General features: G+C 42.9%; 1 protein-coding gene across 5 annotated transcripts in view; it reads left to right on the forward strand.

Annotated features, from left to right (window-relative positions):
• The window catches only part of ALG9 (ALG9 alpha-1,2-mannosyltransferase), a 74,357-nt gene that overhangs the window by 12,304 nt on the left and 40,469 nt on the right, over positions 1-21,584 (forward strand). Inside the window, exons 11-17 of one of the 5 annotated variants that reach the window (XR_009727700.1) lie at positions 1,946-2,075; positions 2,827-2,974; positions 3,297-3,426; positions 7,037-7,167; positions 15,714-16,060; positions 18,269-18,538; positions 19,968-20,102. Coding sequence is in view for 2 of the 5 variants with exons in the window: in XM_061368383.1 (XP_061224367.1) it covers positions 1,946-2,075; positions 2,827-2,974; positions 3,297-3,426; positions 7,037-7,167; positions 15,714-15,837 (663 nt within the window). In the remaining 3 variants the exon portion in view is untranslated. Of the gene's footprint in view, positions 1-1,945; positions 2,076-2,826; positions 2,975-3,296; positions 3,427-7,036; positions 7,168-15,713; positions 17,504-18,268; positions 19,429-19,967; positions 20,103-21,584 lie in introns of those variants that run through there. The other 4 variants (XR_009727701.1, XR_009727702.1, XM_061368383.1 and 1 more) reach the window with 4 other exon arrangements.

Consider the following 21,584-nt stretch of genomic DNA (forward strand, 5'->3'; position numbering starts at 1 on the left):
AGACTCTGGAAGCAAAAGACACAGCTGTTCTAACACTGTGTGTGTGTGTCTTGCTGATTTTACAAGCTGAACCATAATCTTCCTCTGCAGGTTGATTTAGAGTATGTGGAAAACTATTAGCCCTCTGTAAGATGTGGTGTAAAAGCAAAAGTGTTTGGGATTTCCCTCCCACGTGTCATACAGAATGAACTCATCTAATAATCTTGGACTTCAGTGCAGACTGCTTAACAGCCCAGCAAAAAAAAGATCAGATTTCATGGCTTTATAAGGTGATCAGAAGTGAAGTGATAAACGGTTGAGAACATTTCCTTGCCACTAATTATTTCATGATGACTTCAAGTTGTTCTCTCATCCCAAGTGGGAATTTCTGGTGAGGAAAAGTTGTAGTGCTGTAGAGTCAATACAAAACAGCATCCAAGAGATGTCATAAGGATTAGTAACTTATAGCATTGTGCCTCCTTTGTCTGCTGTTAAGCAAGCTTTAAGGGGTAGGAATGTGTGTATGTAGGAAATATATTTTGTTGTATTCTAGTAAGAATCCTTTGTTAATTTACAAAAGGGAAAGCGATCTTGTTTAGGCGTCGGGAAAATGCGTTGGACATTTGGAAGAGCCAAAAATTGGATGTTTAGAAAATATCACTTGAAACACTTCACAGAGTAAAGCACTGATGTAGATTGATATAGATCTTTCCAAAGCTGAAAATTATTCATCTTTCCTCTGTTAGAGAGGTGCAGGAATGCAGTTACTAGTCTGTTTGATCTTCTTCCAGCTGTTTGGCCTCATTCTGCTATTACTCCTCTGTCCTGCCATGCATCACTGATGGCTGTTCTGTCCTGGGCTCCCCACCACCATTTCCTGCATCCCTCAAATCACACTAACTCTTTCCCTGTTCAGTTGCTATTCTGACGTTGATCTTCCATCACTACTGGTGCTTTGCAGTGCTAAGCTCGAGCACCTCAGATGAGTTTCAGTCCTTACATTTGCACAGGGTCAAGCTCTGTAATGTCAGCAGCTTCATAGCCCTGAGAATTGCTATGTGCTGTCAAAACATTCATCGAGGGCGGTGATTTAGTACCTTGCCAAATATGGCTTTAGGAAAATCTGTGGTGTATTTCTGTCCTGCATATTTTGACAGTTTGATAACATGTTGTCCAGTATTTAGTATCCAGCTGAGAACTTAGAACTGATTGCCCACCAGTACAAGCTTGTCAGAGTCTACTCCTCTAAACCATGTGCATCTGGCTGTTATGAGAAAAATGCAAACAAGACAAGAGGAACAGAAACAAGATTAGAATACGATGTGAATAATCACTCCTGCAGAAAGGCAGAGGAGGAGGGATGGACTAAGCAGAGTATGGATGTAGTTCTGGGTATTCCGAGAAAGGCTTTTAAAATGGTAAAACTTAAAGGGCTTTCCTTTAATAATTTCAGTGGCTGATGTTTAAAGGTGGATGCAGAATGTGCTGTGTATTTTTATCCACTTCAAAGCTGTACTTTGTGCAGACAGGGTAAACAACCATAGGTCACTCAGTAAATCTGGGTTATGGAACTTCTGTTAGAGAGGAAGTCAGTCCAGCATTGAAAAAGAGGCCTGTCTATGTAGGGAAGTACTACAGAAGTGCCCGAAAGGGACAGTTGCTGCTGATTCACCTGGGAACAAGCAAGCTGGAGCCCTGTTAGAGAACAGTTCACAGTTTGACTAAAGGCTTTCCTAGGGAAAAGAGCTGAAAATGTCTTTCAATACCCTAGATTATCAGTTAAGAAAAATGATCAAGCCATGTGAAGTTCTGTGCATTTTTTATGGATCTCAGTAAAAAAATGAAGATCAATGATCTGGTGGGGGTTGCAGGCACTGCTTAAAGGTCCTATAAAAAAACAGAAATTTGCTGAAGATATCACAGTTGAAGTAATTTTATGCTCTCTCTTTGTTTAATCCTTCCTCAGAAATGTTACCACTTCATATTCCAGCGCTACCGCCTGGAACACTACACAGTCTCCTCCAACTGGTTGGCTCTGGGGACTGTCTTTCTCTTTGGCCTTTTGTCATTGTCACGCTCTGTTGCCTTATTCAGAGGTTGGTATATTAGATTTGTTCTGTGCTTTCTTGGGTATTGGTCTTGGCAAACCTTAAGGCCTGCCAAAGTTGTGTTGCTTTGACTGTAGGAACCTTGTAACCTTGGATGTCATTGAGGCAAAGGTGTAAGTTTTAATGGTCACCGTTAATGAATGATTGCATGTGTGTCTTTGTATATGCATATTTGTATGTATATATTTGTAAGTATGTATGAACGTACGTATGTATTAAATGCATATGAATGAATTACTAGAATTTTATTAGTGAAAAATCTGTTGCCTTTCACCTTCAGCCAGTGCAACTATACTGGTATAAAACCTGTATCCAGACTGGTATCAGAGCAGATACTGTAATTTTCAAACATGATCCCACTCGAAAAAGCAGTTTTCCATTTAAAACTTGTGATTAGGTGCATGTGTCCTTAATGTAGATGGACTATATAGGGTCCTTAAGTACTTTCTTGGATCAAAGCCATGCAGTGAGCCTTCTAATCTCATCAGTATTTTTTTGCTTGATGGTAGCCATTGACAGTCAGGACAGGAGAATGTGAATAAGGGTGGTAGGGTACAAGCATTGCTAAATTGAGGGGGACCTTTTGAATTCAGCCATTTTTTAGCATAGTGCAATTAATTTATTCAAGAAATTATCAGTTAAATGGTTACATATAAGCAATTTATTGTAGTCTTTCAAAAAGAGTCATGTAAATATCACCTATTTCTTTACCTTTATTTAAACTTTCTGCCTCCTGTAGGCTACCATGGGCCCCTGGATCTCTACCCGGAATTTCACAGGATTGCTTCTGACCCAAGCATTCACACTGTGCCAGAGGGGAGACCGGTTAATGTCTGTGTGGGAAAGGAGTGGCACAGATTTCCAAGCAGCTTTCTCCTGCCAGATAAGTAAGTCATTTAATGTAAAAGGCACAATTTGGTGAGATTCACAAGAAGGGGTGTTTCTCGTAAGAATTATTGATGGGAGTAACCTTCAAGACCTTGCATATGTGATGACACCAGTCTATCCAAAACAAAGGGTTCTGAAGTTTGTTCTCATCAGACTATGTTGGCCACAAGCTACTGAAAATTTGTAGTGTGACTGCTCCTCTAGCAGGTCTGCCTGCCTTCAGGAGTGAAATGTCCTTCGTTATGCTTTTGGTTTTCTCAACACAAAATGTTACTAGCTCCTGCATTTTCCTGCTAGCCTTTCTGACACTGTTCTCTGCAGTTGGCAGCTCCAGTTTATCCTCTCAGAATTCAGAGGTCAGTTACCAAAACCATTTGCCAAGGGACCAATGGCCACACGGATCATTCCCACTGATATGAATGACCAAAACAAGGAAGAGCCATCTCGATATGTAAGGATTATATTCCTGTTTTCTTTACCTTACTGTATAATTTGTATTAGTATAATGCATATGATTGGGTCTCCACATTTTATTTCTGTGGGACTGTACAAGTTACAGAAAAAGATGGGCTCTTTGCAGCACTTGGAAATTTCTCCGTTTATGTGAGTGGTTTCTGTTTGCGTTTTATCTGCTTATTTTTATTTAAAGACATAATTAAAAAGGAGAAATGGAAGTAATAATTCTTACTTATTGCAATTTTGGGTTTAGTATAATGTGTTACTGTGATCACAGTAAAGTGAACTGAATGAGTAATTTGAAATCCCCTCAGAAAGTGTTTGTCACTAAGCAGGGACTTAATTTTTCCTTTGTATTTTCCGTTCTTTTAAAATATAAATGTTTACACCATAATTGCAACTGAGAAGGAGGACTTAATTTGGAACTTTACTGAGACAATTCCATCAGTGACTTCAATGGGAATCTGTAAATATATACTGGTGCTATGAATTTGTTACTTTGCTAGCTTGTATTGTGTTACCTAAACAAAAACCAGTGCACACGTATGAATGTTAAAGTTATTGTCAACTGACTTCTTTACAATTATTGAGCAGGTTAAATCTTAGCAGTGCACTAAATATTCTTTGCAGTATTTAGTCATCCTTTCTTTTTTTGTCCAGAGGGCTGAATGAGAGGAGCTGCCAAGAATTGCCTAATATTGTCTTCATTCTCTCTTAGCACCTTGGAGGGTACCTTTGATATGTCTGTCAGTATATAGGAAGCACCCACATGTAATGGACCAGGTCTTTGGTTTGCATGAATGATCTGGCTGAAGACGGTAAACATATACTTCATTATGTGGCTCCTGTCTTTTGATCTGTTAAGACATTGTACAAGCACTTTGTCATCTGCTCAGAAAAGTGGATACTGTACTGTCACACAGGAGCAAATCTTGTGGGTAAAAGCAGGGATCAGGCTTCTGGGTTAAAACACTCTTATTTTGAGCCTCATTATGTAGTTACTGGAAATGGGAAGGAGGCGTGTTCCCACCTGAGAGAAGCTGTCTGCTGCAGTGTATTTAATTTACCAAATCTTTAACTGTGGCATATTTTTAGCACAGACAGCTGGCTGGTGAGCAGCCTGTGACTAATGGAGCAAAACACACTTTTGTTTCATGGTTGTTTCTTAATGTCACCCTACAATTTTATTATTTATTATTTCTTATGCAAGCAAAAGGGCCTAGGGCATCAGAAGTTAGCTACAAAATGTGAATTTTAAATGGAGTCCTAAAACTTTTCCTTCTGGCCTGCTAATGACACCAAGAGAACAAGATCTTTTTTTCAGGCTTAGAGAGCTTATAAGTGCAAACGTACCCAGATTGCTTTAAAAAATAAAAAGCTACCAAGCACTGGAAAGGACCATCATAGCAAATAAATCTAACCAGCATGAGTCTATTGGTCATTTAAAAGGGAGAAAACAAATCATTTAAAAGGATTATTTGAGCCATGGGGCTTAAAACCAATTAATGGCTGCAGAAACAGGACTGATCTCTCAGTTTCAGGTGTAAGTATCTATTACCGCTCTGCTTGAAAATTGAAGAGTAAATCTAGGTGTTTCTGTTGCTATGAGACACTGGGGAAAAGAGTGATCTGATCTTCTTGTTTTGCAATTCTTCCTTCCTTAATCATGTTGAACAGCACTTTACTTGTACTTGTCCTATTTTGGAGATGCATTTGTCTCTGAAACTGCTAAGAATGAGATAAGGAGCATGGTTTCTTACAAGGATGTATCCAAGCAGGAACAGTGGATAAGGCCTAAAAGCTGAAACTGTTAAAAACTCCTCCCTTCAGAGTTGTTGTTTGTTAAGCCACTATTTTCGCTTCTTTTCCAATTGCCTTTAGCACTGTTTTGAATGGTAGAAACCACCTGAAGCTTGGTCCTATTTTTGAAATATGTGTTTGATCAGTAAAAAGTCTCCGGTTTTGCTCAAAACAGTTGAACTTTAGCTGTGGTAAACCAGACAAGCTCCAGACACTGAGACACATTCGGCTACAGCAGTACAGCAACAGGCTGTGCCCTTAGCTTCATCTCTGTGCTATACTGTGCCCGCTCCTGTTATTCAGGATGTGATCCAATTCAGTTCTCCACCACTTAGCATAGCGGTTGCATTGAACAAAGGAAGAATGAGAGGAGGAAAAGGAAAGGAGAACAGAAGAGGAGAGGATGTAATTCCTTACAGTTCTGTTCCCTAAAGCTGACTTCTTTCTACAAAGAAACACTTCAAGGCCTGTACACCACTGAAGTCTTGTGTAAATCCCCAAATAAATGCGTGCATTCTCTGTTTGCTCTGTGACCAGGATGAATATTACCCTTAGCTTCAGTGTAACTTGAAAGAATGCACTCTGCTCTACTGGCAGTGGTAGAAGGGAAATCTTTCTTTCACCTGGCAGAAAATCCCTATGCACTGTAAGTACCAACCCTTTAGGGAGCATTTAGAACGACAGAAGAAAGATCAGCCTTAGAGCTTGAGGCAATAACTTATATTTCTCTGAATGATTCTACATCCCTTAGAGAAAAACTTCATTAATGGTTTGGGAGTCTTTTTGCTAATGAGCCAGAACCTCTCTCAGAGCCTGAAATGTTCTCTCATACAGTGCAAGTGGATTCAACATTCTCCTCAGCTGAGTTTCCCAGGGTATGATCTCATTTGCCACTCAGTTTTGATGCCACAGAGCCATCTGGTATCCACCTGATAGAACTTGCTTTGCTCAAGTGGCTGAATATCATTATGCCAGCAAAAGCTCAGCCTTGCTGCTGTCTGCTGCATCTGTGAGGGGCTCATTTTTGTTGCATTGTAATAATACAGCTACCTTGGTGCACTTTAAACATGTGTTAGGCTTGGGATTAGTTCACTACTGAAAACATGCCATAGATCACTTAAAGACAATGAGATCTTCAATAGGAGGACTTCAGCCCTTATTTGCATCCTATTCTCACCTCCTAGATGTCTTACACTCAGTGCAGAGGTTTCTACACAATGTAGCCTCTTGTTGGACTACCTTGTATGAAACTTAACCTCTAATGGATATTAATACAGTTTGTCCTGGTAGGAGCTCAAGTTGTCTTTGTCGCTGAAAATTTGTATTGTCTTGGCAGTTATTCCTCAGCAACTATGGGGTACCTGTGAGGAGGGGGCTGTTAGCCAGAAAGGAGACAGGGTATTTGTATAAATGAATACATCCTGTTCATATCCAAGAGCACTCTCCCCAGCAGGAAAGAGAAGGTTGCATAACGTGAGTCTTCTGAGGACATTGCCCACAGCTCATTTAGCTGGGCACATACGTAATTCATCTGTGTGACGCTGCTTCCTTGAAGTGGTACTTCCTCAGAGATGGACCCTCTAACTCTCCCCTTGTAATCAGACCAGTAGTGGTATTCTGTGTTCCCTCAGAAAGGTTTTACTTGAAAATGTCCAAAATATTTTACCATGTGTCCTGCATGAAGCATTTCACCCATTGCTAGAAATTTAACCCCTTCTCATCGATAAGTAACAGCCTGTATGAATGAGCATATGCAACTAGAAGCCTACTGGGAATAAAACACACGAATGTCTGTCTTTCTGCAGATTGACATTTCCAAATGCCACTATCTCGTGGACTTGGATACAGCAGCTGAAACCCCAAGGGAGCCAAGGTACTCTGCCAACAAAGAGGACTGGGTAACCATTGCCTACAAGCCATTCCTAGATGCTTCCAGGTATGCTTTACATGTTTGAGAGGGAGAGAGAAAGACTGGCAAGTCTGTGAACTAACTCTGTTCAGTTATCCACTTGCAAAAGTAGCTGTGTATAGGGGGGAAAGATACACTGGCAAACGCTAGCTTGTAATCTAGCTTCCAGTACAGGCAGCTTGCTGGCTACAGTGGAACCTTTGTCAAACTTCTGCTTGCAAAAGTGATGCCTTAGATTGCTTTGAAGGGTGAGTTGGGAAGGGTGTTGAGAAGGATTATTTTTTAAAAGAACCCTCCGTGTGCACTTCTTGCTGAAGTAATGTTTTTAGTTTTGCTTTCTAAGGAGATGAGGTGTAGTTTCCTCCAACAGACTTTTGAATCTGCTGACTTGTTCCAGCTAAATTCAAGGCAGGTGTAAGTCAGTCTCAAAGAACATGAGATCTTAAAGTTTTATGAAAGGTGGCAGTCTCGTCAAGTCAGCAGGATCCCACCTTTATTAGGCTTCAGAGAATCCATGGGAGAGACCTGTGTTAGAATATGTTTTTTATTAGTTCTGCTACTCACTGAATAACTTGCTTGTGTGTTTGAACAGGAACTTCTGTGAGAAGCAGAGATTGCAATTGCTCTTCTTCAGGCTAATAAGGGGTGGAATCAGGGTTGTCAGAGTGGTAATGCTGTTAATACATTCCTGCAAATACAGAAACGCTCAGCTGTAAGGGGATGGTTATTTCATATAAAGTCATTTAAAGCTCTGGTCACGTGTCTGTCACAACAGGACAGCTCTGTAAAAAAAAATCTCTGTAAAAAAAAAAACTAACAGAGAGTTCAGTGCCCTCCTATTTTCTATGTGAGACCTTCTTACTTCCTAGTAATAGGACCCTCCAGGGAGGGGGGGCTGGTAAAAGCAGTTGAACAGTGAGAAAGAGTGATAAGGTTAGAGCAGCTCCCAGGAGTGCTCTAATGTTCCCAGCCTGCTGACACAAACAAGTTTTTTTGGCAAGGTCTTTTATGAACTATGTTTTCCAAGAGACCTGCTGTTACATGTGGGCAGGCTTTAGGGAAGGAAAATGAGATGGCCAATGAGTCTTGTTAATGAGGCAAAAGCAGCATCTGCATTAAGAGTTTTGCAAAGGACTCTTTGTGCAAAGCATGTACCCCTGCATTCATGTGTTTTTAAAGCTGGTTTATCTTCCTATCCTCTGCTAAACAGCCAAGCTTTGATTGTTTGGACTGCGTCTAAAATACTTTGAAGTCAATCAGAGGTACTGAGTCATGTCCAAGTGACCCTTTAAGCTACCTTGGCTTAACCATGGGGGTGCAGTGCTGGCTGGAATCAGTGCAAGGAGTTAAGCTGGAGTTAAACACACAGCTCAGTAATGAGCTGAGTCCTTGTCACTCTTCACTGCTTTAATGCTGTTTCTGCAAGTCACTCATGACATTTTTCTTTCTCCTTTTCCCCTTTCCTTCTTATTAGGGGAAATTGATAGGCCTAAGGAATTTTCCTATTTACAGCTAAACCCCTGCATCCTGCCATGCACAAATATCTGTCTTGCTTATGAATTTAGCGGAATACATAGGTAGATGTGGTGGTGCAGCTCTGTACTTCTAGGGGAAATGCTGTCAAAGTACTTCCTGCTAGACTGAGGCTGGTAACTTGTTCCCGAGCTTGGCACTGCAAACCTGTGCAATCATTTTGATTTGATATATGATGCTGTGCACTGCATTTAGATCTAAACTCCGGCTAGATTCCTAAACTGTATGCTTCTTGTTGGCTGTCTCTGCAAGCCCACAGCTAAAATCTGGTAACCCACTCGATACAGGGATGTTGATTTCTGTGTGTGGTCCTTCATGTCTGGCTTGTGAAGGGAGAGTGCATGTGACTGTTACCACTGGAAGTAATAGCTTGGCTTGTTATAAAGGTAGCATCTCACTATGGAGCAGCAGGGAGTTGCAGGGAGATCCTGAAACTTCAGAGCATTCTGACCCTGTAATGATGAGATGTAAAGGGAGAATACTGAGGATGGGGAAAGCAGAACATACTTACTGGCTATGCAATTGGCAAAACCTTAGAACAGATCATCTAAAGGTGATGGGGAGGAAAGAGGATCTTTCTAGCTGCTGTGTCCTCCTTAACAAAAGATGCTGTTGCACTAGTGGGAGACTGAAATAAAAGAGGGTTTGCAGAACGTGTCCCAGGAGGAGATCAGGCAGTAAGACCCTTAGCCCTGCTGGTGTCGCCTGTCAGCCTCCTCTGCGCCTGTTCTTGTTCTGCATGGAAATTCTACATGCTGTTCCTTATCAACGGCTCACAGCTGGAGGAGAGGGGAGGTGTGGTGCCTTCACCAGTGGAGGAGGCCAGGTTGCCATAGCAGCAGGTCTGATTTCCATTCCTGCTGTTAGTACCTTCAGAGCTCCTGCAGTTTGGAGCCCTGGGCTCTGTCCCTTCTGCAGTCGGCAGGTGGGGCAGCTTGAGTGCACAGTGCTAGTGAAAGACTAGAAGGGCATGTGCATACCTGGGGGGTGTACAACTGGTGCTGAGAGAACCAGCAGTGTCTCCTCACCTTGTCACCCTGCTTGTCTGACAGATTCTCTTCCCCCTGAAGAAGAACAGTAAGTCAGAAACCGTGGCCTGTCTGATTTGGTCATGTATTTTATATATCTTTCAGTAGTTTGGCCCTTGGAGAAGAGGTAGGGTGGATGAGTGATTCAGGTGTTCAGCTGCAACTTAGTGCTCCCTTGACTCTCTCCAGGTCTCTTAAACCTTCCCTATGTTGCAGTTTCCCACTTGAACTAAAAGTTTATTAGCTTCCCACTAATCTCCAGGAGTTTGTTGGCAATGAATGAAAGAGTGAGGAGCTTCAACTCTGTAACAGCGGTGGCAGGTAAATACCTATCTATTGTTTTGCATCCTAGTATTGGCATTTTGCTTCAACATCTCTACAGAGGGTTTGCATTTCTGAGCATGTACCACCCCTCTCCCCAGCTCAGCAGAATGACACATCTCAAATCCAGCACCTGCTTCCACACAATTGTGAAATGTCCCCTGCTATTTATGAAATGAAGTACCAAACACTATGAACATGCGGCCTTTTGAACAAAAGGGAAGGTGGAACTGAAGTGTCACTTCAGAACCGGGCTGTGAGGGGAGCTGCCAGTGTAGTTTTCAGGTCTGTAGCTCAGTGGCTGTAGAGAAAGGAGCATTTGGGGGGAAAATTCCCATCACACACCTCCCCCCTCCAACCCCAAACTCCAGCTCTTGTTCTTTGAAAATAAATGACCCCAGCAGTTCAATTCACTCCTGCTGAACTGGAGGCTTCTGGGACTCACTGCGAGTCTCACATTGACGTCAGCAAGTGCAAATGTAAATCTCAGCTGGCTCTGATAAATGGTGCTGCTAATTGAATTAGAGAGCACTCCAAGCCACCAGCTAATTATGCTCCTCAGGAAGCTGCTTTGCCAAGGTCCATTTAATTCTATATTGGCTGAGCACTCCGAATCTGGCACAGAAAAGGGGAAATATATTACAGCTCCCCACTGAGGGGCACATATTTTCCAGCTCTTTAGGCTGAGCCGTCTGCTTACTCCAAACACTTGGGTTTTCCATAGTAAAAAATATTCTTAGTGCAAAATTAATGATTTGGTCACATTGTTCTAACATATCATTACCCTTGTTTGATAAAAGGCTTTGTTTCATTCCCTTTAATGGTGCTTTATTCCATGTTACATGACATGTTTTCCCTACTTTTGTTTTATGAGTGGCTAAATTACTTCTTAGGTACATTGTTGGTACAAAATTTAATGCATAGAGGAAATACAGACATTAATGAGGTTTCAGAAAGCTTTGAGCATGAGTTTCCTGTGTATGCCTATAGTTAAAGGTACTAGGTCCTGCCCGTGTGGCAGACATTCAACTTCCTCCTGCCTCTTCTTTTTGCCATTCCGTTCTGTTCTGTGTTCTCATGCTTCTTTCTGATTTCTGTTGTTTCTGGGGTAAGAAGTTCAGGCTACAAGATGCAGTTTGGAAAAGTCTCCCACCACTATATTTATCTAACTGCTTCCATTCCATGTCAGTCTGACATACTCACTTAGCAGTCCTTGCTTCCATTCCAGAACAGCCTACACTGACATTAGTAGAACAGGACTTTGAGTTGCTTTCTCCTGAAGTCTGATAGGTAACTGACGGAAATACCCTCAGTACCAAATGGCACTGTGGTTCTAGCTCTTCTCAGCCTACTGGTGAATGATCACCTCTATCCTAACTGGGAGATTCTCTGGGTGCTGCAGCAGTCATTCCCTTAGAAACAAAAAAGCTGGGAAAAAATTCAGACCTCCCCTGGAATGTGGCATACCTCCTGTGTCTGGAGCACAGCAACAGCTGAGCAGAATTTACCTGTTGATTAGCTCCAGCCTAACACCCACCACTGAAGGAGCCTTGCTCCTTCTCTGTTCCAGTAGCATGGTGCTATACTCTTGGCTACCCAGCTTGGGGTGATTGTGGCCTTGATCTTGGTACCAACATGCTGCTTCGGAGCTGTGTGCTGATTAAGGCTACGCACACTCACAGTCTCTGGGGGACAAATTTAGAAGCAAATGCAAATAGAACATTATATATATTCACTGTCATCCGCCATCCCAACCCCTTCCATGTGCCATCTGTTGTTTGAGGCTGCTGAGCCTGACAAAGCAAGGTGACAGGAGGTAAAGGTAAGTGTCTGAATGTAAAGCTTAATCATGACTTCGTGAGCTGTAGGTGCATCAGCAGCCATGGTTCTGATATGGCTGCTGCTGAAAGCAGGCATCCAGGGCTTCGCTACTGTATAGTTACCAGCAGCAGAGAGAGCAACCTTGTGCTTGTGTCCAGTCTGAATCTCTTCTCAGTGATAAAGTTGCTGCTGAACAAATGCAAAGGCTGACCTTATAGCTCTGGAGCAGATATGTTGGTGCTACCTGCTTACCATGCCATATTCAGGGTTTCATATTTTTTGTCTGAGATGTGATTCTCTGAGCACATGAATATTATTTTTCAGATGCTTCTTTTTTACGTTGCCTCTTTTCATCTTGTATCCTTAGTCTGGGTAATTGGAACCAACGTAAACTGTTCCCTTTTTACTTTTGAAAGTCTTGTTAGTGAAGAGTCATTTTTCTGTGGCACCAGCAGTGTGACTAACACCTGGTGGAAACCAAGAACTCCTTGACAGTTTGAGTAATTCATCATTTCACTTTTGGGGTCTCTTCTGGCTAAATGAATTTTACAACTCTTTGTTCCAGGAGCACGTACTTGTTTTGGGGGAGGAGTACAGGATTGTAGATCAGCTGTGGCCTTTATATACTAATTCACTGGATTGTTATTTGTCATGAGTACCTTGGCATTATGTATGACATCCACTGGTGGGAAGAGCACCTATCTTTCTGCTCTATGTTTCTCATCCTTTTCCACCCTCACTATTTTTTCCCATCAGTCATTCCTGCCTCTTCTTTTTACAAACAGTGTTCTCCCATTTTACTGCTGATGTAAACTGTGAAGCAGTGAGCACTGACATTTAAACTGCTGCATTAAAGGGCTGAGTTACCAGCAAAGTTAAGAGCATGTAGAGAGCTTTTGTTGCTCAGAGCTGTTGTTTCAGGCTGTCTGCAACCTCAGGGTAGTTACACTAAGGTGGTTTATATGGGAGGATAGTTTTGCTACTATCAGCTCCTGGAATATCCTTTTGTTCTAAAAAGCAAAAGCTGAATCCTGCACATTCTGAACATATGCAATAAAGACCACATGAGCACAACCATGTGAGCTGCATTGGGCCTGTATTTCAGAATGCTAAAGAAGTAAAAGGTATAAGGAGTGCTTCTCACAAAAAGTATAAAGGAGAGTACAGACAGGATAGTGGTGTTTCTGCAGAACTGTGAGGAGTACCAGCGCTGAGGGTAAATACAGGTGCGTAGTTTCATTTCATCCAGCAATCAGACCCACCATTACTGGATGCCCACTGTGCTGTACAGTGCTGGCCTGGGCAAGCAGCCAGCATGTAGATGCATCCAGGTCAAGGGGAGGATGTGAAGTGGGTGCTGTTGTCTGAGGCTGTCAGCTCTGTGTCTTCACTGAGCAACAAAAAGCATTTTCAGTGCTACGGGCTGTATACCTGAGACCTCAGGCATGAGCTGAAGGTGCTGCCTTCCTCTCTGTCCCTGAGCTGAACCACACAAGATTATTACAACAGATTACTTCATTTTAACCCAAGCACACATCCTGAGCTCTGGGGATTTTGGGCTAGTTTCTGTACCTTTCTTAGGATGTAGCAGCAAGCTGGTACTGTACCTTGTTTTTAATTTTCCTTCTTGTAAACAGCATCCCAAGCAGCTTGAACACAATCGCTTTTTCTTGTTTTTCTTTTCTTCTGCTTTGCTAAAGAGAATTGAAGTGAAACCACACCAGTCACAGATAACAGCCATGGTAGCAATGGCGGGTTGTCAGGCTCAGAGGAGGAGATGCCAGAATAAGTTCAGCAGTGACATGATGTTCATTAGCCACAAGAGATGGAGGAGGCAAATCAAGCATTTGTTTTCAAAGGGATGTCTTTGCTTCTAGTGACTGGCAGGAGGGCTGACCTCCAATTTCCAGGCACAAGGAAATGACAGCTGCAAAAACTCTTCCTTGTTCAGAATACACCAAAATTACCATCTTCTGCATAGTTATTTGCTACTAAGAGATTCTGCTTTGAACATGTTCTGATTCCAGCACCTCAGGAATTCACAAAGAGCAGCCATTTCCAGTGATTCTTTTATTTAGAAACTTCGCTGGGTGCTTTACAATTTGTAAAGAGCCTAAGTATTATCACTGAGCTTTTTGTTCTTGCAAGTGAAGCAATCAGCATTTTCATATCCTAAAGCACAAGCCCAGTGTTTGGCAAAAAACAGGCTTACAAGATGCTGGATGTTGAAAGGAGGCAATCTCACAGTTAGGAGGACTTGTAAATTTTAGGAATTCAGACTTGTTTGGCTCTCTGAGGGTAGATAATACTTTCTGCCTCAGTTTCCCCTCTCCAGTGTGGGAAGAATACTGTTTAGTCTGTCACTTTGTTTAAAGAAAGAAGATTTCATTTGATAAAAATGCCTTGCTTTGTGCTTGTATGGCATCTTATGTAACAGGACCCTGCTTCTGAGTGGTGCTATGCCAGTGCAAGTAGGTATCACCAGTCTTTTCATGGACTGTCTTTTACTCCAGGTTGCAGGAGATGAATTACAGTAAGGCTGTCTAAGAACCCTAGAAGCCTCCAGGGAGATGTAGTTCACAGTGGCAGTTCCTGCTATTGTTTTTTTAGGCTGCATTTTTGAAAGATATCCAGTGCTGTCTTATAATAAGCAAACAAAGGGCATTTCAGCTTTCTTCTGAAAAAAGTGACTTGAATTGGGTGTCCAGAACATCGGCTGTGTTACCACAAAGCCATGTGAATTGCAGTGACTAGCAAATACATGCTGGACCTGTACCATCCCTGACCACTTAGCATGCTGCAAATCAAATTCGAGTGCTGCTGCTGCTTTTCCAAGCTTTATGGGGATGGAGTTAAGAGTTACGGCTGTGAAGGGCGGATAGTTTACCAACAAGTTGATCTTGAAGAGAGAACCTTCAATGCAAAGTAAGCAAGACTCTGCTCCAGCCCTGTTTTCAATAAGTTGCTCAATTTTTGAAGCCTCTAGCAAGGTTCAGTGTTGCTGCTGAAGGACATTTTATTTGTCTGCTTCACATTTAAACCTGGATTGTACTGTTAGTTTGCTCAGTAGAGAATACATGCATTTAAAATGTACTCAGCTAGCACAGCTCCAGCAATTAGCAGCCAAACAAAAAGTACTAATTTGATGGAGCCATTAAACCCTCCATGCTTGAGTACTCCAGTGGTCCAATTGTTGCAGAGTGCTGTGAAATGCCAGCTCCCAGCACCAGCAGGGCATGGAGTGAATGCTGGCAGCCTGCGGCAGACTCCCTTGTAGGCTTTAGAGCAGTCCATCCCTCTTTAATTCAATACCTTCAACACAAGAGCAAAACTTCAAAATGCCAGTGCCCATCAAAGCTTCTGTCTGCCCTCCAGACACGTGTGGAGGAATAGGCAGCCAGAAAGATTGGCTAGAAAAGAGGAGATGCCAGGAGCTAAATGCAGCCTTGCTATTTTCACCTTCATAGTGTGCCCTGAGGAACCGGAGGCCTGTCTCTGTGTGTGATACCAAAGGCCCACAGGGATGTATTGCCTGCTTTTTGGACGGTGATATCTGGGATCTAAGTTTCTTTCAGTAATTACACCACCTTCCTGCTCTCTCTCCCTGCTAACCCTACTGGAATGGATAATCAGCATGCTGAAAAACTGGGCAGGCTGCTGCTCTTAAACTGGTGGTGCTGGAACAAACCAGCTTCGGTCCCATTGACAAGGAGAAAATGGAACTGGGCTTTAAGTGCCTGAACCATTAGCATTCCTCATGTCACTGACTTACCAGCCCAAATATTTTGCAAAGCCTCATTTGTACCAATTTGACCATACAAGCAAATGAGCACTTTAAGGATGATTTGTTTTTTTCCTTTCTGGTTTCAGGTCCTCAAAGCTGCTGCGTGCATTCTACGTTCCTCTTCTCTCAGAACAGTACACATGGTATGCAAACTATACTATTCTGAAAGCCCGGAGGTTGAAGCAAACCAGGAAAAAAATGGGAGGCTAGCAACACACCTGGGCATCAAGATCAAGGGCATCTGCTGACACTCTTGGACAGCTGCCTAAGCCATCTTCAGTCTCCTTTTTGAAAGACTGTGCTTATAAGATTCATGAACAAAGATTTCCCATGAAGTGATTTCACTCTGCAAGCTTCCAGCTGTAAAAAGGGTGCATCATCTGCTTTCAGTTCTCGGTGTCAGGTCTCTGCTCTGCCTACACGGAACATATTGGTAAGAAACCATTTGAAAATCCAGCAGCCACCTACGAACGTATTATCCCTGCTGCTCCCTGTGTTATTATATATTACACCAGAGAAGAGAAAGATGGAAAAGAAAAAGGAATGACTGTGAGGTTCTACTCCAGGTTGCAATTGGGCATTGTGAAAATCCAGCTCAGCCTCTTTCTCCCACTGCCCCATATCCACTGTCCTCATCTGCTTAAGTAGTGTTCACCTTCTCCTGTGGATTTATTTTCAGGTAACAACATTTAGGTTTTTTTTTTTTCTTTTTTAACAAAAACAAGGGGAAGAGGAAAACACCTGAGAGAATTAACTGCCATGCACTGAACCTCAAGGAATGGAGTAGCACACACCACAGAAACAGCCTGAAGTTGCTCTGTCCAGGAGACACTTTCAAGGATGTGCTTTTGGGAGAAAAGCCCTCAAACTTAGGAGTTGAATCTGTTATCTGCTTTAATGGAGTCAAGAGTGTGGATTTTATGTGTGAAACCAAGGGTTTGTTTGCTATTTGTAATAATTTTGTAAAGATACCTGTAATACCCTCTGAATTCTAGACTACAGCATCTTAAAATTTCTGGAAACACCCAAAGAGGAGAGGAAGGATTAAATCTTTTTTTTTTTTTTTTTGCAGTTCTGTTTCCCAGAATAGACTGTGTGTGTTAAATTAGTACAATATGCTTCAGAGCAATGCTGTATTTATTATATCTCCATCTTTAAAACATGCAGTATCAGAAGCTAGATGGAGTTGTTTTCACTCACATCCTTGGAACTCTGTGGGGATGGCATGAGATGGAGCAGAGAGGAAGTTCCTTTTCCCAAAAGGCTGCACAAGCTCAGTGCCCCACTGTGATTAGATTGGTGTGTGTGTGCAGTGACAGAGCAGGTGTATCTGTATGTTTGGAAGCTGTTAGGATACAAACAGTAAATAAAGCACGTGCCTCTGAAGATACATGTGTTGGTCCAGGTGCAGAATACAGTGCTAGGGAGGTTTCTTGAGTAGTCTGCAGGTTAACAGCTGAGCAGGATGTTAAGGGCAGGCTCTACCAATGAGGTGGTGATCTAACATGCTGCTACTGGGACAAAGCAGGAGGAAGTGGATGAGGAGCAAGGCCTGGGCTGAAAATATCAAGTGAAACAAAATATCACCCTTCATAAGAGTCAAATGTGGAGCTTCAAGGTTTTTGTCCAAGCAACTGGTGTCTTGGCTGAGTTGGTCTGGAAGTTCAGAGTTGCATTGCAGATCAATGGTGCAGTATCTGTCTTCATACTATTCCCCCACATACCTCCAGCCCGCTCTACCCCTCCTAAAAGTTTACATGTGTTGAACAGGGCTTTGTGGTGCCTGTAAATCAAAACCAAAACTCTTGCCCTGCTTGTTGCCTCTCCCTTTGCTAATCCTGACCTTAAATCAAATAAAGAAACAAATGCACCTCTCGCTGGTGCTGTTTGTGTGACTGTTCCATGTTGTCATAGCCCATAACCTCATGTTTAATGTGAAAAGACAGGACAGTAAACAACCATTTCAAATGACTCTGGCAGCTCCACCTTCCTCTCCAGGTTAGGCTGGTGGTGGGAGACTGATAACTTGACAATAATTAGGAGTTATCAATGTTTTCCAGAGGAGTGCAGCCAATGGTAGTAAACATAGGTGCAGCTACAGGTAGTGGACAGCTGGAGAGCTTTGCATTCCAAACTTTCAAATCAAGGCAGGGACTCTGTTTTGCTGCTTACCATGCAGACAGGTGGAGTCAGTCCTGCCACCTGGAGAATTTGCAGGCTAAAGAGATGAGGCAGAGAAAGAGAAGGTTGTTGCTGTTGTTTGATGACAAGAGTAGGTCATGTTTTAATGCTGATTTCATGGGGAAGTCTCAGTGCTGCAAAGAACTTGACCCAAAAACTCATTTAAGGTCACACTTGAAGTCTGCCTATGAGTTCTTTCTCATCTAATGAGTCTTTGGAACAGAACCAGCTTTCCTGGCAGCAGGTGAAAGAGCCAGGGCCTCTCTTCCTTTAGTCCCTGCTAATGCATAATTGTCAGGGGTGGTGCTACCAGGCAGCCAGGATGTAGAATATAGGTAATCCATCAATCCCATCTGGGGAAACAGGGAATTGCTGCTAATTTTTGTTTCTATCGTAACAATTGAGCCATAGGTGAGACTTCTGAAATATTAATGCTCCCTCATGTTTTCATAATTCACAGGTCAGGACTATTGCACTGTGTGTAGTGCTAAGATTAAGCAAATAAAAAAAAATCAGTAGCAAGGAGATTGCTAGGAAATAACCACATTTGACAGAGTGAGCAGTACAAATCCAAGGAGCATGTGCATTGGAAGCTGAGGAGGAGACTAAGAACTGCCTACCTGACTCAAGTTTAGCTGAATAAAGGATCTTGCTTTTTGAATATGGATGTGGATGCAAAGAAGTTTGTGCCAAAAGGTGGAGCTGCATCCAAACCAAAACATTTTAAAAGGTATTTTGTAGTTTGCTTTTTTGCTTTTGCTAGCAAGATCAAGGGAGGGGCTTCTTTTTTGTTTTATTATTTTTCTTCTATTTTTGCTTTGACCCTAATTAAAGCTAATGTATGATCTCATGGTGAGGAGGCAGGTTTGGGACAGCTAGTTTATGATCTTTGTTAGAAAATAAATCAAGTCTTGTGGTTTGTGAGCTTGTGGGTAAAGGGTCAAACCACAAATTGCTGATCTGTCTCAGCTGGATTCCCTGCCTAGAGTTGCCTCGGGCAGAGAGGGGTGTTGTGACCAAACCTGTTTGGTAGTACATCAGGACTGTGTAGGCAATCCACGTTGGTCTCCTTTCTGACTTTGGAGGAAGGGCTCTTTGTATTATTCTGTCTGGTTCTGGAAAAGAAGGTATCTAGATGGCTTTCTACAGTGCTGCTAGTGTCTGACCTGACACACTGACAGAAGCTGGTTTCCTGATAGATCAATAGATGTGCAACCTCATGGTCGTGACTGCCTAGATCTGGTGTCTGAAGCAGAGAATGTACAGGGGTTACAGTATTTCTGGCTTCCCCTTTGCTGGCAGTATTTCTCTAAACTGAGGCAGAGAGCACTGCAAGTTGGACAAGAGCTGGTGTGAAATACTGGGACCCAGTAAATTTCATCTTGTCTGAGCTCATCCAGTCTTTGTAACAAGGAGCACCGTGGTAGAGTCCCTGAGGAAGCACCAGCAATGAAACAGATTGACACTGTCAGAAATAGGCTGAGGGAAGTCACGATTTCCACAGAACTATTTTTTTCTGCTTGTCTGCTGCAGCAGGATTTAAGGTCCCTTTCAGTTTTGCTCCTGCTCTCTCTGCCTGTTCTGGGGTTCAGCTGTAACCTGCTCCAAAGGCAGGTGTATGTGTAATGTGTATGTAGTCATCTTCACCTACGGGTTACTCTGGGCCCACGGGAACATTAGAAGAGGGCACTCCTGGACTCAATCATGTTTCCAAGGGTGTTCAGTGTAAATTTGCTCTTGTTTTAAAAGGAAAATAAAAAGGACACTGCATCTCCATGGGGATGATACGCCTTCCTTTACTCAAGGTTTTTTCCTGTTTGGAGTTTTTTGTCCTTTTTTTCTGTAAGAAAATTACTTGAAATAACAAACTCTCTTAGAAGCCAGGAGCTGAGAATGTGTGTGAAGAAGTAGGGGCAAAGGAGCTGAGGCATGTGGGGCAGATACCTTGGACATGAGTAACAGTTAATGAAATGTTGAATCCTGCATGGAGGCTGTGAAGGCATCAGGCTGACTTAGCTGAGGATGCCCCAGGCCAGCTATCAGGTGTGACTGGCAGATCTTCACGGGAGCTGGTTGTTCTAGGATAGGTACATGGCATATTGACAGCTGGTCTGTCATGTCACAGTGTGCCTGCTGTTTGGCAGCTCTTCTCTCCATAGGAATGGGGAAGCACTTCCATGTTGCATTGCCAATGTAAAGGAGATTTCTGTAAAGCATGGTTGGGGAACATAATTTACAAAGCAGACTGTGTATCCTCTGAGTGACTGAACAGACTGGCCCTGGGGTTTGGTACCTGGGACAGTGATGGTCAGTGGTCAGATATTGTGGAATAGAACTGCTGTTCTTCTCCCCTAATCCCCTACCTTGTTTGTAGGGAGCCTAATGCTTAGACAGTTCTTAGCTGTGGCTTTACTGGTAAGTACGTGTACTAACCTCAGAAGCAGGGACTATCTTAGCATTTGACTTCACCTTTCATCCAACAAAAGGTATCAAGTTAGTAGGTTATATGTTTATTTTGTTGCTGTAAGAGGGCTTAAAGTAGCAGTGTAGAGAAGCCCTGGTAACGAAATTCTGTGGTTTGAGTGCCTAGCTCTCCAGGCGCTGCTGGAGGAAAGAGCTGTGAATTTCTTTCTCCTCCAGCAACTGTCAGAACCTGAGCATCATCCCAGCCTTGCTGAGATTCAGTGCATGTCCCCATGAATAACTGCACATGTCTCTATCTGCTTGCCTGGAGAGGTACTAATGAGGCCCCATCTGTCTGCTTTGCAAACTCCAGCTGTGTCTGCTAAGCAGCAAAAAAAGGTCAGGGTGGATGTGCAGGGTGAGAGAGCAGCACCCTAGCAGGACTCCTGATCAATGCAGTCCTCTGCTGCCTTCCTACCTGTTCTTCATCCAGAGGGGAACTGCTGTAGAAGACTGTAGAACTGCAACCAGGACAGGACAGAGTTTTATTGTAGGATCAGTGAAGAGGCAGGGCCTGAGGCTGGATTCAGGGGTGGAGATTCCCTTGTTTCCTCCAAACAAGTGCATGTGACTGGATGCCTCACTGGAGACTAGACTGGAGAATGAGGAAGTTGGGTCTTGTGTGGTACTGTCACTCACTTGTAAGTCCATGAATTGTGCTTGGGAGGTGAATGACTGGATAAGTGTTTAAATATGATTGACAAAACATCATGTTTCAAACTGTTTCTAGAAAAAAGCAAGCTTCTCTGGGTTCCACTTACAACAGAGAAGGCTGCTCTGGCCTTCTCTAGTTTCTGATAATCCACATGACACTGTTGTAAGTACTCCTGCCTGGAGAAGGCGAAGAGATATCCTCTCGGAAGCTTCTTCTGTCTTGTGTTGAAATGGCCTGATTGGAAAGACTGTCTGGCTAGTGAACAGCAGGGTGGAGAGCTGATCTCCGCAATTATTCTGCCTCAGAACATGCTGTCCAGGTGCTGCCCTGTCCTGCAAAGCCCAGCCCTGTTTTCTTCCTCATACAAAGGGGAGGCTGTTTTGACCTTTCCCATTTTTAATCTTCCCCTCCTACTTGGCTGGGGAAGCTACAATTTCAAAATGCTGTATCTGAGTCAGCAAGAAACAAAAACAGGGCCACTGGATGTGGGTTTTGTGGTGAATTCGTAAGCAGTGTCCCTAGTACCAGGTCTGGTCTGACATCAGCTCAGTGGTCAAGGCGTAGTAGCAGCGATACGCAGACTTGGCTTGTCACCTTGATTTTAGGGACAGGTAGCTTTCCACATCCCTGACGTTCTTTCCACTGCTGCAAAATCCTT

Source organism: Neopsephotus bourkii, unplaced genomic scaffold (genome assembly GCF_033783945.1).
Source record: "Neopsephotus bourkii isolate Nb327-2 ecotype Australia unplaced genomic scaffold, CSIRO-AGI_Nbou_v1 NB_1433, whole genome shotgun sequence".
Taxonomy (NCBI): Eukaryota; Metazoa; Chordata; class Aves; order Psittaciformes; family Psittacidae; genus Neopsephotus; species Neopsephotus bourkii.